The 16,041-nt window shown below is 36.5% G+C and overlaps 1 protein-coding gene across 1 annotated transcript in view; it reads right to left on the reverse strand.

Moving 5' to 3' along the window:
* The window catches only part of LOC138335130 (tudor domain-containing protein 6-like), a 39,269-nt gene that overhangs the window by 13,813 nt on the left and 9,415 nt on the right, over positions 1 to 16,041 (reverse strand). Inside the window, 10 exon segments of the mRNA XM_069284068.1 lie at positions 47 to 265; positions 649 to 750; positions 2,083 to 2,228; positions 2,702 to 2,918; positions 3,370 to 3,430; positions 3,754 to 3,862; positions 4,413 to 4,475; positions 6,199 to 6,585; positions 8,211 to 8,443; positions 9,059 to 9,132. Coding sequence (XP_069140169.1) covers positions 47 to 265; positions 649 to 750; positions 2,083 to 2,228; positions 2,702 to 2,918; positions 3,370 to 3,430; positions 3,754 to 3,862; positions 4,413 to 4,475; positions 6,199 to 6,585; positions 8,211 to 8,443; positions 9,059 to 9,132 — 1,611 coding nt within the window.

Genomic DNA, 16,041 nt, shown 5'->3' on the forward strand with positions numbered 1-16,041 from the left:
ACGATAAAATTAAACTCAAACCTGATTCCAAGTGTTTGATGCTTACCGCTGCTGGTAGTAACGTCATCTCATCCTTTAATTGGCGTAGTTTGCAGATTCCGACAGTTTCACTGTTACCATAGTCTATGTAGGTCACAGCGACCTTGTCTGACCCCTGAAGGGCCGTCACCTTGGCTCTGTACCAGTTCCCGTCCATACTGAACTCGGCAGCGTAGTTATCTCCCACGACTGGGGAAACCACATAATTATTTGTGGTATCATAAAACTGCAAGAAAAAAATGTTTTAACTGCAATATTTGCCAACCATGTGAGTAAACTGACAGGAGTTATAACTCCTGTACTTTTACGTCTTATTTTCATGTTTAAATGCCAGACAAAACCTCTTCATGGCGATATAATTTTGCTATTTAGAGTTGTATAATTCTGATATTCCTTTGCTTGAAACATTTTCACAGGAACTTATTTTTCGCAATTTCTTGTGGCCTGTTACAACTTCCAGTGATAAATATAGAAAGAGCAAATACCCCTGACAAATGTTGAATTAGAATGTCAAAATACAACATAGTAGAAAGTATGGAAAAATGTATCCATTCTCAAAAAATGACATAAAAAAAGAAAAAAATAAAGATGATTTTAAGTTGTACATACAGTCTTCATTTCCTGCATTAAATGTGTCAGTGCTGTGATGTTGTCTTGCTGATAGAGCTGAACCCATATCGCATGTGGATCCACAACCTCTGATACACAGACCTGGTACAAAAAATTATCAAAATGAAGTTTCATTGCCAGTAAAAAGGATTCTTCCAATGTTATTACAGTGTTTATCTATTTTGTGTTTTATTAGTTTAACTTCCTATTAACAGCCAGGGTCATGTAAGGATGTGCAAGGTTTGTTGGTGGAGGAAAGCCGGGGTACCACTAACAGCGGTCAGTACCTGGCAACTGCACCTTATGGGATTCAAACTCGTGACCCAGAGGTGGCGAGCTTGTGATAATATGTCGAGACATCTTAACCACTCGGCAACAGCGACCCAGAGGTGATGAGCTTTCGGTATGTTCAGACATCTTAACCACTCAGCCACCGCAACCCAAAATGTTATTACAGCAATCACAGGTATAACAAAATGTTATAAGCGTAATTTTTTATACACAATAAAAATTAAAACTAATTTTCTTTCTGTAGGGAGACTGTCAGTCTCCGTTTCCTTTTAAGTTATATGTGCCGTAACCTGGGCGAAAATTATGACATACTTTTTTTTCTTCAGTAATCTATTGAAAACAATAAGATGTGACGAATTACGCAGTGAAAATCATTCAAATGGACAGACAAACATGTATGATGCCTTATAAACATAAGTTACAACACAGAATTTATGCACTGTAAAATTGTTGTTTTTTATGCTTTATATATGTTTAATTGTTTTTATGCTTTATGTATGTTTAGATGGAACCATAATGGGAGAAATCACTTTGATAATTCCTAATAGTACTGTAGAAATGTGAAATAAAATTGTAGACCACTACTTGGCTTCATGGTCTGACTGTATGAACTCATTTCAATGCACAGTAGATGTAAATATAATGATTTTTGGCAGTACTGCCAAAAATCATTTTCAGCTCTTATTTGTTCTTGTAAAATGAAAACCTATGCATATTAAGTATTGTTATTCTCAAAATGTTTGTAACTTTTGGTAGTTAATAAGATATTAAAAGTTCATCTTGATTTGTGAGTATAAAAATTACGGCACATATATCTTTAAAGTTAAGTGTCCAAGTCCACATCTTCAGTTATTTACTGTAATATATATCATAATAAAATGACTAATTAGGGATTTGAAACTTCATGAATTTGAACTAAAGGAATTTAATAGAATGTATCAATAAAGATTACAGCATGCTATCAGACTTGAGTAAATCTTTGCCTTTTTCTATATAACTTGTATTTATTGAAATTAAAATGTAGTTGAAATTAAGCTTAGGTAGTAACTAAATCCACCTGAAGACGCCTGTGATAACAGAAAGGGTTTGTGGCAAAGACAGATTCATTAAATGCAGCGTAGATTTAATTCGACGACAATTTACCTCAACATCAGTGCCTACTGGCAGCTCTGAATCCTTTATTGCTTTTCCTGGAGCTTGAAGTGTATGTGGTGGTGGAGGCGATTTGGCCGCTTCCTTCGTTTCCACACTACGTCGCTGAACTTGAAGTGGAACCATAGACGTTGCAGCTGAAAAATACAAGTTTGGAAAAACATTCTAATTTCAGCTTTAAAAACTTTGAACTATAAGCTCTATCTATTTTACATCGACTGTGAAACAAGTTTTATAACCTATACAAATCACTTTCCATGACCCGGATATGGGAGGAAACTGGAGTGTCCAGAGAAAACCCACGTGATCAAGAAGGCCACCTCTGACCTTTTCACATCCATGCTGGGAATCTCATTGCGGCTGCCAAGATAAAAGGCAAGTGGCTTATTGACTACACCACCAGATCTCTTAAACTGTTCTATAGCCTTATTATATTAAAATCAATACTGTTAGATTTGGTATATGTTAAGTTTTGGGTGCTAATTAAATTGTTTTTCTTTCTTTTCCAAGTCAAAATTGTGACACTTTTTACATGTGTGACAAAAGAAAGCATGCTCTACAGTTTTAAGCTAAATAGAGCAAATTTATGTTTATGTTGGTGGGTACATACCTGGCACTTCTTGTTGTGATGGTGATGTGTTTGCTGATGGAGACTTTCCTTTGGCACTTGGAAATTTGTTGGATTTAGGCGGGGTCTTGTCAGATTTAGGACTTTTGTTTGATTTTGTTGGAGTTTTCTTCGGTGTTTCTTTGATCACTTTACTAGCTGACTTTTTGTCAGAGACTGTCACCTCAATTTTTTCAAGGGCACCGCCAGCAACCATTTTCTACAATGAGGAAAACATCAAACCGTTTAATAAAGATTAATACTACGTAAATATATAAATAATTTTCGAAACAGACTGTATCAATACTTCCAGACAATGTTTTCTCGACTACAGTGAAACTTCACCGCACCACCTCTGTATAAAGACACCTACTGATATAGCCCATGGTTTGTCTTATGAAAGACAGAATTTTCAAGTAAATTTTTTCTATCTTAATCAATTATTTTGGTCCCTATTTGCAAAATTATGTAATCGTATTCAGTTGATTGTCACCTACATATTGTGCGATAAATGAGATATACATTTTTATAATATAATTAAGGTGTGGGTCATAATCAGCATCAGAATTTTTTTTGAACGGTCAACATTCATTTGTCCGATGGCCAAATCCACTTATCTGGGCGAGTGGACTAGTATATGTCTCCAGCCCTGCTTCAAGCAAGGTACAAACCTGTATTAGATCATCTCCTATAGATATCTCTCCAAATTCTTCATCCTCTTGTTCAACTTGTCTGAAATAAAAAAAACCAATAAATCAATATAAAACATATTTCTATGGATCATATGCACATTAACTTTCATTCATGATACAATACATGTATTTAACTAAAGATATGTAGCATAAGATTTCACTCAATACTCATTAGTAATTTCTACAAAGTGAAAATTCAAATACAGGTAAACGTAAAATTTACATCAATCTTTGTCATTTGACCAACACATAATTGAGCAATTTCTGTACTTTCTGTAACTCTTTATGTGATTGTCCCCGTTTATTTACCACTGCGTTTCTTTACACTTCTCATTGTTATCATCACAGCGTACCAATACTTACTTGTGGAATTTCTGTATTTCTTTACATCTTTCTTTGTGATCATGCCAGTGAGCTTTCTGACACTCCGGTGAACAGTATGATGTCTTGCATCTGCTGCACTGATAGCTCCCTGAAACACCAAGTATAAGACATTAAACCACAACTTACCTTAGTAACCACCTCTATATAGAGACCACCTGCTAAACTCCTTCACCCTGAAGACACATTTGAACTCCTCTGATTAAATGGCTGGAATAGTTCATCATTAATTTTCGGGAGTGAATATGTGAACAAGATCACTTTCAACTTAATTCAACCCGCTTATAAAAACTGCTATTAAGGCCAGTTTTTCTCTTTCCATTGGGTGGTCTTTACAATCATCAAAATTTGAACCAGGATCCATTTTAGCGTAACTCGATCTGAGATTCTTTTTTTTATGGTACAAACTATAACAAATAAATACAATAAATCCTCCCAAATATACAGTGAACTTCTCAGAGTAAGGTTTTTGTGCATGTTACTACTACCAATTTGAAATCATTTCATGTCATGAAGTGATCGTTGCAAAATATATGGGAGACTGCTTTTTCACCATTTGGCCTTGAAAAATGTACTTTGAAAGATATAAATGAATGCAGTAAATACATTGAATCAACATGTGTGGATTTATTTTTTCATACCTGGTTGTTCACAAAGTGCACATGGATGTTTTTTATTCATCTGTTTAGGACGACTGACACCAGCTAAAATCAAAAAGATGGAAAACAATGAATAAATGATAATTGAATTTTCTTTAGGGAAGTGTCTAAATTTCTTAAGCAATGAAAACTCTTCATAATATAAATATAAATACAAACTTTATTTAATTGGGAAACAAGTTATACAGCTTATACAAATCACTTTCCAGATGGCCAGCATGAAAGCATGCGAGAACAACGAAAATCTCTTCACATGGTCAACAAATACTTAATGTTATACAATTTTCTCTCTTCACATATTTAAGAGTTACCTCCCTTTCTGATAGGTATCCATTGTGATGTCATTCTTCTGTGAGCGCAACTCATGTCATTTTCTCAGAAAAGTATGACATTAAGCTTGTAAATACACGACGTCACAATCAATACCTACCCTCAAGGGCAGATAACTCTAAAATATGCAAATACGGAATAACTTGAGTTCAATTCACTTAACCCTTTACCACATGCAAACTAGTAGACTGCATCACCAGGCTTCCATGAGGAAAGTATACAATGTTCAACATGAACATTGTTGCAACATCTGTCAAGTGTATGCACCATCTCAATGGCACTTTTTGAAGTTTTCAGTCTGGATTGATAATACGTTTTTAAAGTTGGATTTATTTACTTTCATGTTTATTTTTGAGAAATGTTTTGGTAATAAAGTTGCTTCAAAATGAATCAAACTACACAGTGATGCTATCAATTTCAAATATCATTCGTTATGAGGACGTCAAAAACTATTAAAAATATCTACAGGTCAGAAAATGGTTGATTTTCTCTGTCGGAAATACTCAAAATATTGCCGATTTTTTATAATTTTTAGAAAAAAAATTGCACAAACTACTTGAAATATCGTAAACAAACTAATATATATCTGAATCATGGCTCAGTCAATATATTTGCTCTGAAAAACAGTGTTAATTCTGCTTTGTCCGTGCCGGTTCACAACCCGTTCACCGCTACTTTCACTTTCTATCGTTCCGAGTAGTGTGTTTGTTGTGGGATGTTTATACATTATTTGCCGTTGAAAAATGCACGAAAATAGTCTATCAACTTTAAATGAAGTATATTAAAGGTTTATTGAAGTTTTGACAACAAGTTTCTAACAAAATTAGCTGTAAACTCGCCAGTCCATTCCAACACGGCGTCAGGTAATGGCGATAGTACGGGACCTCGCCGTTCTTCAATACCGTCAGATTTTCGATCGGTCAAATTGAATAAAACATCGTCTAAATCATTGTCAGATTATATGCTTTTAGGTCTGTGATATTTAAATATCATGACATTGTACTTATAATTACAAATATCTGCCGTAATATCAACAACAGAAGCCATGATGGCGTCCCCGGTAACATGAGTGAAGCAGTGAAACACATGTGTGATTTTCTCGGTTAATTTATTCAGAGTTTTATATAGTAACACTGCACTGATTTTTGATTGGTTAGAAATTTGGTCACGTCTATAATTAGATTGTAAAGTCTGAACACAGGTGGCGCTTTTATCACGTTATACGAAGCTAGCAAAACATTGATAGTCAAAATGGCATCCAGAGTCGCTTGCATTGAGATTGTGTAGGGGCGTCCAGAGGCGCTAACATTGAGATGGTGCGGTGGCGTCCAAAGTCGCTTACATGGGGCAAGGGGTAAAGGCGTCCAAAGGCGCTTACATGTGGTAAAGGGTAAAGGTTTAATTTCCTATCTTTATAAAATCTTTTTGTAATATTTACCCATCGAGTTCAGAGACTCCATACTACCATGGTGGTACTGGGGGCGACAATCTGCGGGAGCTTGGAAAGGTCCTTGGTAATGTTGTTGAAATCCCCCACCCCGTCTGGCACCTCTGAAGTTCTGGTTTTGTGGCGGGATTCCACGCCCATAGCCCATCTGAACATTCCTAGAAAAATTGCCTGGTCCTGGTCCAAAATAGTTGGGCTGTTGGTAGCCATGCCCGCCACGTCCGTAGCCACGACCATAGCCTCGCCCATATCCACCTTGATACTCAAATTCTTCATAGTAATGATCTTGGAAGTGATGCACTCCACGACCCCTCCTGACTCCTCCGAAGTAGCCTCGCCCTCTTCCCTGTGCAGATCCCTGACCTGGCATTATATTCTCTATAACGGTGAAACGTTCATTCAGAGTAGAAGACTTTTGACACAGTAACACTGCAGGGTCTGCAGATTTCAGTTCATTCTCTTAGTAAGCACATGGAAAAAGAAAGCAGACACTCTTTAGAATCATGTTAATACTGACTATAGGTAACTGATTGACTAGTTATCTCGATTATGTTTGTTATGTAGGTTCTAAAAGCAATAGAAATGGATCAAAGAAGTTATAATTCAATGCTCTGGGTTGCAAAACCTTAATTACCGTAACATACACATATGTTTAAACTTTGTGAACTCAAACTTGCATAACTCTGGTAAACTTGAGTTGTACACTCTTGTGTTTTGTTAATTTTGACAAAAATTTTTTATTCTACTTTTACCAGTAATCTGACACCACAAGGAACAGTTTTGATGTTGATAATTTTGCTGATGATAAAATTTTAAAATACATCTTGTCATACACTTATTAGAAACAATGCCTAAGGCACCATTTCAGTTTAAACATGTGCAATTTGTTGAAAATAATAGTTTGAAACCTGTGATGATATCGAAATCTAGATTCACAAAGTCATATGTCATCAAAAGAACTTTCATAAAAATGTCAGCAATCTATTGCCATATATTATTCTTGGACCTTGCACCAACAGTTTTAGGAATTAAGCTAAGAGCAAAGAAGATGAGAGCTAAAAGCAAAAGTGTTGTTGTAATTGTTAAGCACACTCATTTACTCCTGAAGTTTTGTAATCACCTGTTCTAATCCTTTATTTAGGAGTCTAAATGCATAGGGGTCAGAGAGTTAAAAGCTGGGTTATAATATGGAAAAGCAATTATACTACTAAAATGAATATTGTTTGTTTCCCCTTCCTTATTCCATGGTCCCGAAAACTTGTCACCCATTTTTCCCACATAAACGTTTTTTGTTGTTCCCCCCCCCCCATTTAGTTCTGTATATTCACTTACTGCAAACCGAAAGGTATATGCCACATGTAGCAGCTCTTTATTCCAAGTGTTTCAGGTCATTTACTTTGTTACAATACTTTTTTTCCAATTTGCTTATTTACATTTACATAGTTTTTTTCTTTTTTTCTTTTAAAAAACTTGTTTGCTTACCTACCAATCCAAATTATTTTAGGGAAGTGGAAACAAACATTTAAAGGATGGCCTATTCACCACAGTAATGTTTTTTTCAGGTGTTTTTTCTCTCTTCACCAATCTAATTTTACTACATTTGAATCTTTTGTCATAGTCATCTTTTGTAATACTCATAAAAGCTTCATATAATCTTCCAACATTTTATGCCTTGATTTATGGTGTAATTCCCTAATAAAAATTACTTTGTAAAATTACTTTGTATCTTTTGCTCGTTACTATGCTATTTCATAAAGGAAATATTCCTTTTTACTAAGTTTGTCGTATCTTCACAAAATGTTCTATGAAATTTTGTCAACTCAAACTAATCGATTACTAAAACTGAAAATGAGTAATGAGGCATTGATTACGTGCTCTACAGGGATACACAGCCGGCAGTGGTAAAAATATTCATGCAGTGAAGAAAATCAGTGAAAAAATATAGGGATGAATGGAAGGCAGACAACCAAGGCACAACCAATGACACGACGAGTCAGTGTTACCTTGTCTCCAGCTATGTACAGCCGTGCCCCTTGTGTGCGACATCCCACCGACGTTGCCATGGTAATAAGGCCTACCAACTATACCTGATGGATAGTACCCTTCAGAGTGATGGGGTACATTAGGGGCCTGACCGAGTAATCCTAACCCTAATCCTCCTGCAGGTCCAAAGGCGTTGTTGTTGCCGTTCTCGTAAGGATAGCCTCCGGCAACTCCGTGAGGGTAATGTTGTGCACTGTGTAAACAAACTTTCAACATTAATATAAGCGATCTAACATAGTGACAAGACAAATTCATAAATTATAATTCCTTACAAACTTTCATCTAAGAATAAGATTGGCCTGTTTGCTGTAGGTCAAAGGTCAAAATGTAACTTCCATAAAGGAACATAATATGTCTCTGATAACTCCCCATGGCAAAAAGATATCTGAAGGTCATTCTCTATGGTAAGGTCATTTTATATAATACAAGAAGTGTGCATGTATGTACTGAACTCATGTATGAACCTTGAAAGAAAAGTTAAATTATTTTAAATGTTATGGTAAAACTGTGATACATTACCAAATTTCATTATTTTTGTTGCTGAATAACTAGTCAATGAGGAGATATAATTGTAAATGTATTATCTCCTATTACAACCATCATTGTCCAACAAAAAATATGTCAGCAATGCTACACACCATATATCCATTACGCAAGAGAACTCATTTTATACAAATGTGGAAAGAAGGAATTTGAGCAATATTTGAAAATATTTCAACATTGAATTGAAACCCAGTATTGGTCTCAGAAGTACCTGAACATATATAAATGTATTAAGGTTTTTTTTCTTGTTTTTCTAGTTACCTACCTGGCTTGATCTATAGAATGGCCGTTACTAAGTTCTGGTTTGCCGTTTGTCCTCCCCTTACTTCTTCCATTCATCTGTAATCAATATAAAGATCACTGACAATTATCGGGTAATAAGTTTAAAGAAGGAAGTATCAAGTTAGCAAGTCTTAAATTGATACAAGGAAGCTAGCAAGTCTTAAATTGATACGAGGAAGCTAGAAAGTCTTAAATACAAGGAAGCTAGCAAGTCTTAAATTGATACAAGGAAGCTAGCAAGTCTTAAATTGATACAAGGAAGTTAGCAGGTCTTAAATTGATACAAGGAAGCTAGTAAGTCTTAAATTGATACAAGGAAGCTAGCAGGTCTTAAATTGATAGAAGGAAGCTAGCAAGTCTTAAATTGATACGAGGAAGCTAGCAAGTCTTAAATTGATTTAAGGAAGCTAGTAGGTCTTAAATTGATACAAGGAAGCTAGCAGGTCTTAAATTGATAGAAGGAAGCTAGCAAGTCTTAAATTGATACGAGGAAGCTAGCAAGTCTTAAATTGATACAAGAAAGCTAGCAAGTCTTAAATACAAGGAAGCTAGCAAGTCTTAAATTGATACAAGGAAGCTAGCAAGTCTTAAATTGATACAAGGAAGCTAGTAAGTCTTAAAATGATACGAGGAAGCTAGCAATTCTTAAATTGATACAAGGAAGCTAACAAGTCTTAAATTGATACAAGGAAGCTAGTAAGTCTTAAATTGATACAAGGAAACTAGCAGGTCTTAAATTGATACAAGGAAGCTAGCAAGTCTTAAATTGATACGAGGAAGCTAGCAAGTCTTAAATTAATACAAGAAAGCTAGCAAGTCTTAAATTGATACAAGGAAGCTAGCAAGTCTTAAAATGATACGAGGAAGCTAGCAAGTCTTAAATTGAAACAAGAGGCCCATGGGCCTTAACGGTCATCTGACTCATGGCACAAAACAACAAAGTCACAGTATAAAGTATTGGTTAACGATTAATATAAACAATACAAGGAACTCCTTAGTTGAATCTAAGTTTCTGAAAAAGGTAAATGTCATTTGTTGAACAAACTTGGTAGCCCTTCATCCAAATATGGTCGAAACCCATTCAAGGATTAATATAAGGAGGAGTCAGATTTTAAAGCCAAATTTCAGTAAAGCTCCCATTTTGGACCTCGGTCATACTATCACCATGGGTCTTACCTCGGTCCTTTATAAAATATGATTGTCCTTACCTAAAGTTCCCCCTTCTGAATCAATTAAAACCACTATAGACCAATTTGCATTAAGATCGGAGACTGAAACCTTAAAACAGGAAGTGGGCCAGCGGCCATCTTGGAATACCAAAATCTTTAAGAAAATGTTTGCATGTTGTTCGGCATCAATTAAAACCACTATAGACCAATTTTCATTGAGATCGGAGACTGAAACCTTAAAACAGGAAGTGGGACAGCGACCATCTTGGAATACCAAAATCTTCACGAAAATGTTTGCATGTTGTTCGGCATCATTTAAAACCCCTATAGACCAATTTTCATTGAGATCGGAGACTGAAACCTTAAAACAGGAAGTGGGCCAGCGGCCATCTTGGAATACCAAAATCTTTACGAAAATGTTTGCATGTTGTTCGGCATCAATTAAAACCCCTATAGACCAATTTTCATTGAGATCGGAGACTGAAACCTTAAAACAGGAAGTGAGCCAGCTAAAATTAAGAAAATTTGCCCTTTTGGGGCCCCACCCCTCAGTTCCTAGGGATCAGACCAGACTCATTTATATAAAATATAATTGTGTTTCCCCAATGATGCTTCACACCAAATATGGATAAAATTCATCCAAGGATGGAGGAGGAGTAGGATTTTAAAGCTAAAATTAAGAAAATTTCCCCATTTGGGGCCCCACCCCTCAGCCCCTAGGGGTCGGACCAGGCTCATTTATATCAAATATGATTGTCCGTCCCCAATGATGTTTCACATCAAATATGGATGAAATCCATCCAAGGATGAAGGAGGAGTAGGATTTTAAAGCTAAAATTAAGAAAATTTGCCCTTTGGGGGCCCCACCCCTCAGCCCCTAGGGGTTGGACCACGCTCATTTATATAAAATATGATTGTCCGTCCCAAATAATGTTTCACACCAAATATGGATGAAATCCATCCAAGGATGAAGGAGGAGTAGGTTTTTAAAGCTTTAAATAAGAAAATTCGCCCTTTTGGGGCCCCACCCCTCAGCCCCTAGGGGTCACACCTATCTCAAATATATAAAATATGAATGTCCTTCATCAATAATGTTTCACACCAAATATGGATGAAATCCATCCAAGGATGAAGGAGGAGTAGGATTTTAAAGCTTTAAATAAGAAAATTCGCCCTTTTGGGGCCCCACCCCTCAGCCCCTAGGGGTCACACCTATCTCAAATATATAAAATATGAATGTCCTTACCTAATGATGTTTCACACTAAATATGGATGAAATCCATCCAAGGATGAAGGAGGAGTAGGATTTTAAAGCTAAAATAAGAAAATTTGCCCTTTGGGGCCCCACCCCTCAGCCCCTAGGGGTCGGACCAGACTCATTTATATAAAATATGATTGCCCTACCCCAATGATGTTTCAAACCAAATATGGATGAAATCCATCCAAGGATGAAGGAGGAGTAGGATTTTAAAGCTAAAATTAAGAAAATTTGCCCTTTTGTGGCCCCGCCCCTCTGACCCTAGGGGTCGGACCAGGCTCATTTATATAAAATATGATTGTCCTTCCCTAATGAAGTTTCACACCAAATATGGATGAAATCCATCCAAGGATGAAGGAGGAGTAGGATTTTAAAGCTAAAATTAAGAAAATTTGCCCTTTTGGTGCCCCACCCCTCAGCCCCTAGGGGTCGGACCAGGCTCATTTATATAAAATATGATTGTCCTTCCCTAATGATGCTTCAAACCAAATATGGATGAAATCCATCAAAGGATGAAGGAGGAGTAGGCTTTTGTATAAATAGTCTTACGCACGACGCACGGCGCACGGCGGACGGCGGACGGCGCACGGCGCACGGCGCACGACGACGGACGAAACACGATGACAATAGGTCATCCTGACCTTCGGTCAGATGACCTAAAAAGGAAGTTAGCAAGTCTTAAATTGATACAAGGAAGCTAGCAAGTCTTAAATTGTTACAAGGAAGCTAGCAAGTCTTAAATTGATACGAGGAAGCAAGCAAGTCTTACATTTATACAAGGAAGCTAGCAAGTCTTAAATTGATACGAGGAAGCTAGCAAGTCTTAAATACAAGGAAGCTAGCAAGTCTTAAATTGATACAAGGAAGCTAGCAAGTCTTAAATTGATACAAGGAAGCTAGTAAGTCTTAAAATGATACGAGGAAGGTAGCAATTCTAAAATTGATACAAGGAAGCTAGTAAGTCTTAAATTGATAAAAGGAAGCTTGCAAGTCTTAAATTGATAAAAGAAAGCTAGCAAGTCTTAAATTGATACAAGGAAGCTAGCAAGTCTTAAATTGATACAAGGAAGTTAGCAGGTCTTAAATTCATACGAGGAAGCTAGCAAGTCTTAAATTGATACAAGAAAGCTAGCAAGTCTTAAATTGATACAAGGAAGCTATCAAGTCTTAAATTGATACAAGGAAGCTAGCAAGTCTTAAATTGATACAAGGAAGCTAGCAAGTCTTAAATTGATACGAGGAAGCTAGCAAGTCTTAAATTGATACAAGGAAGCTAGTAAGTCTTAAATTGATACAAGGAAGCTAGCAAGTCTTAAATTGATACAAGGAAGTTAGTAAGTCTTAAATTGATACAAGGAAGCTAGCAAGTCTTAAATTGATACGAGGAAGCTAGCAAGTCTTAAATTGATACAAGGAAGCTAGTAAGTCTTAAATTGATACAAGGAAGCTAGCAAGTCTTAAATTGATACAAGGAAGTTAGTAAGTCTTAAATTGATACAAGGAAGCTAGCAAGTCTTAAATTGATACAAGGAAGCTAGCAAGTCTTAAATTGATAAAAGAAAGCTAGCAAGTCTTAAATTGATACAAGGAAGCTAGCAAGTCTTAAATTGATACAAGGAAGTTAGCAGGTCTTAAATTGATACAAGGAAGTTAGCAGGTCTTAAATTGATACAAGGAAGCTAGGAGGTCTTAAATTGATACAAGGAAGCTAGCAAGTCTTAAATTCATACGAGGAAGCTAGCAAGTCTTAAATTGATACAACAAAGCTAGCAAGTCTTAAATTGATAGAAGGAAGCTATCAAGTCTTAAATTGATACAAGGAAGCTAGCAAGTCTTCAATTGATACAAGGAAGCTAGCAAGTCTTAAATTTATACAAGGAAGCTAGCAAGTCTTAAATTGATACAAGGAAGCTAGCAAGTCTTAAATTGATACAAGGAAGTTAGTAAGTCTTAAATTGATACAAGGAAGCTAGCAAGTCTTAAATTGATACGAGGAAGCTAGCAAGTCTTAAATTGATACAAGGAAGCTAGTAAGTCTTAAATTGATACAAGGAAGCTAGCAAGTCTTAAATTGATACAAGGAAGTTAGTAAGTCTTAAATTGATACAAGGAAGCTATCAAGTCTTAAATTGATACAAGGAAGCTAGCAAGTCTTAAATTGATACAAGGAAGCTAGCAAGTCTTAAATTGATACGAGGAAGCTAGCAAGTCTTAAATTGATACAAGGAAGCTATCAAGTCTTAAATTGATACAAGGAAGCTAGCAAGTCTTAAATTGATATGAGGAAGCTAGCAAGTCTTAAATTGATACAAGAAAGCTAGCAAGTCTTAATTACAAGGAAGCTAGCAAGTCTTAAATTGATAAAAGGAAGCTAGCAAGTCTTAAATTGATACAAGGAAGCTAGTAAGTCTTAAATTGATACAAGGAAGCTAGCAAGTCTTAAATTGATACGAGGAAGCTAGCAAGTCTTAAATTGATACAAGAAAGCTAGCAAGTCTTAAAATGATACAAGGAAGCTATCAAGTCTTAAATTGATACAAGGAAGCTAGCAAGTCTTAAATTGATACAAGGAAGCTAGTAAGTCTTAAATTGATACAAGGAAGCTAGCAGGTCTAAAATTGATACAAGGAAGCTAGCAAGTCTTAAATTGATACGAGGAAGCTAGCAAGTCTTAAATTAATACAAGAAAGCTAGCAAGTCTTAAATTGATACAAGGAAGCTAGCAAGTCTTAAAATGATACGAGGAAGCTAGCAATTCTTAAATTGATACAAGGAAGCTAGCAAGTCTTAAATTGAAAAAAGGAAGCTAGCAAGTCTTAAATTCATACAAGGAAGCTAGCAAGTCTTAAATTGATACAAGGAAGCTAGCAGGTCTTTAATTGATACAAGAAAGCTAGCAAGTCTTAAATTGATACGAGGAAGCTAGCAAGTCTTAAATTGATACAAGAAAGCTAGCAAGTCTTAAATTGATACAAGGAAGTTAGTAAGTCTTAAATTGATACAAGGAAGCTAGCAAGTCTTAAATTGATACAAGGAAGCTAGTAAGTCTTAAATTGATACAAGGAAGCTAGCAAGTCTTAAATTGATACAAGGAAGCTAGCAAGTCTTAAATTGATACAAGGAAGCTAGTAAGTCTTAAATTGATACAAGGAAGCTAGCAGGTCTTAAATTGATACAAGGAAGCTAGCAAGTCTTAAATTGATACGAGGAAGCTAGCAAGTCTTAAATTGATACAAGGAAGCTAGCAAGTCTTAAATTGATACAAGGAAGCTAGCAAGTCTTAAATTGATACAAGGAAGCTAGCAAGTCTTAAATTGATAGAAAATGTTTCTGCATACTATAACTGCATTACACAGACTTTTCAGTTTGCAAAATTCATTTATTTCTAGTGGTGCAAAGATTCTAAAACTATACAGTAGAATCTGGTTCAATAACTACTTGGCTGTCCTGGCGATTAACCTTCACAATAAACTTTCTACTTCATTGAACTTCAACACTCAAGATTACTCTACTAACAAACTGCAAATTATTCTGATTTCAAAATGTTTTACTATACATAAACATTAACAATTTATGTAGTTTTCCCAGATTTTTAGCTCACCTGGCCCGAAGGGCCGGTGAGCTTATGTCATGGCGCGGCGTCCGTCGTCCGTCCTTCAACATTTCCTTTAATCGCTACTGGTCATAGAGTTCTGCATGGATTGTAACCAAATTTGGCCACAAACATCCTTGGGGGAAGGGGAACAGAACTTGTATAAATTTTGGCTCTGACCCCCCGGGGGCAGGAGGGGCGGGGCCCAATAGGGAAAATAAAGGTAAATCCTATAAAACGCTACTAGTCATAGAGTTCTGCATGGATTGTAACCAAATTTGGCCACAAACATCCTTTGGGGAAGGGGAATAGAACTTGTATAAATTTTGGCTCTGACCCCCCGGGGGCAGGAGGGGCGGGGCCCAATAGGGAAAATAAAGGTAAATCCTATAAAACGCTACTAGTCCTAGAGTTCTGCATGGATTGTAACCAAATTTGGTCACAAACATCCTTGAGGGAAGGGGAACAGAACTTGTATAAATTTTGGCTCTGACCCCCCGGGGGCAGGAGGGGCAGGGCCCAATAGGGGAAATAGAGGTAAATCCTTTAAATCGCTACTAGTCTTAGAGTTCTGAATGGAATGTAACCAAATTTGGCCACAAACATCCTTGGGGGAAGGGGAACAGAACTTGTATGAATTTTGGCTCTGATCCCCCGGGGGCAGGAGGGGCGGGGCCCAATAGGGGAAATAGAGTGGACAGGGATTTCTCCCATACTTGACAAGAGTTATCTCGCGGTTGCTAGGGAAAAGATAACTGTCTCTTTTACCGGGTAGGGAAAAGACAGCTAACAAATGGTAGACAATGACGTTACGTCATCAATACATGCAGTGTCTATTGTCGGCGACATCATTAATTTTGACTCAATGGGATGTTCCTATGATGGTGGCGCTTTGGAAACATTTCTAAAAACTGAATTTTCATAATGTCTCGTGAAAGTGTGGCAAA

Source organism: Argopecten irradians, chromosome 11 (genome assembly GCF_041381155.1).
Source record: "Argopecten irradians isolate NY chromosome 11, Ai_NY, whole genome shotgun sequence".
NCBI classification, from domain to species: domain Eukaryota; kingdom Metazoa; phylum Mollusca; class Bivalvia; order Pectinida; family Pectinidae; genus Argopecten; species Argopecten irradians.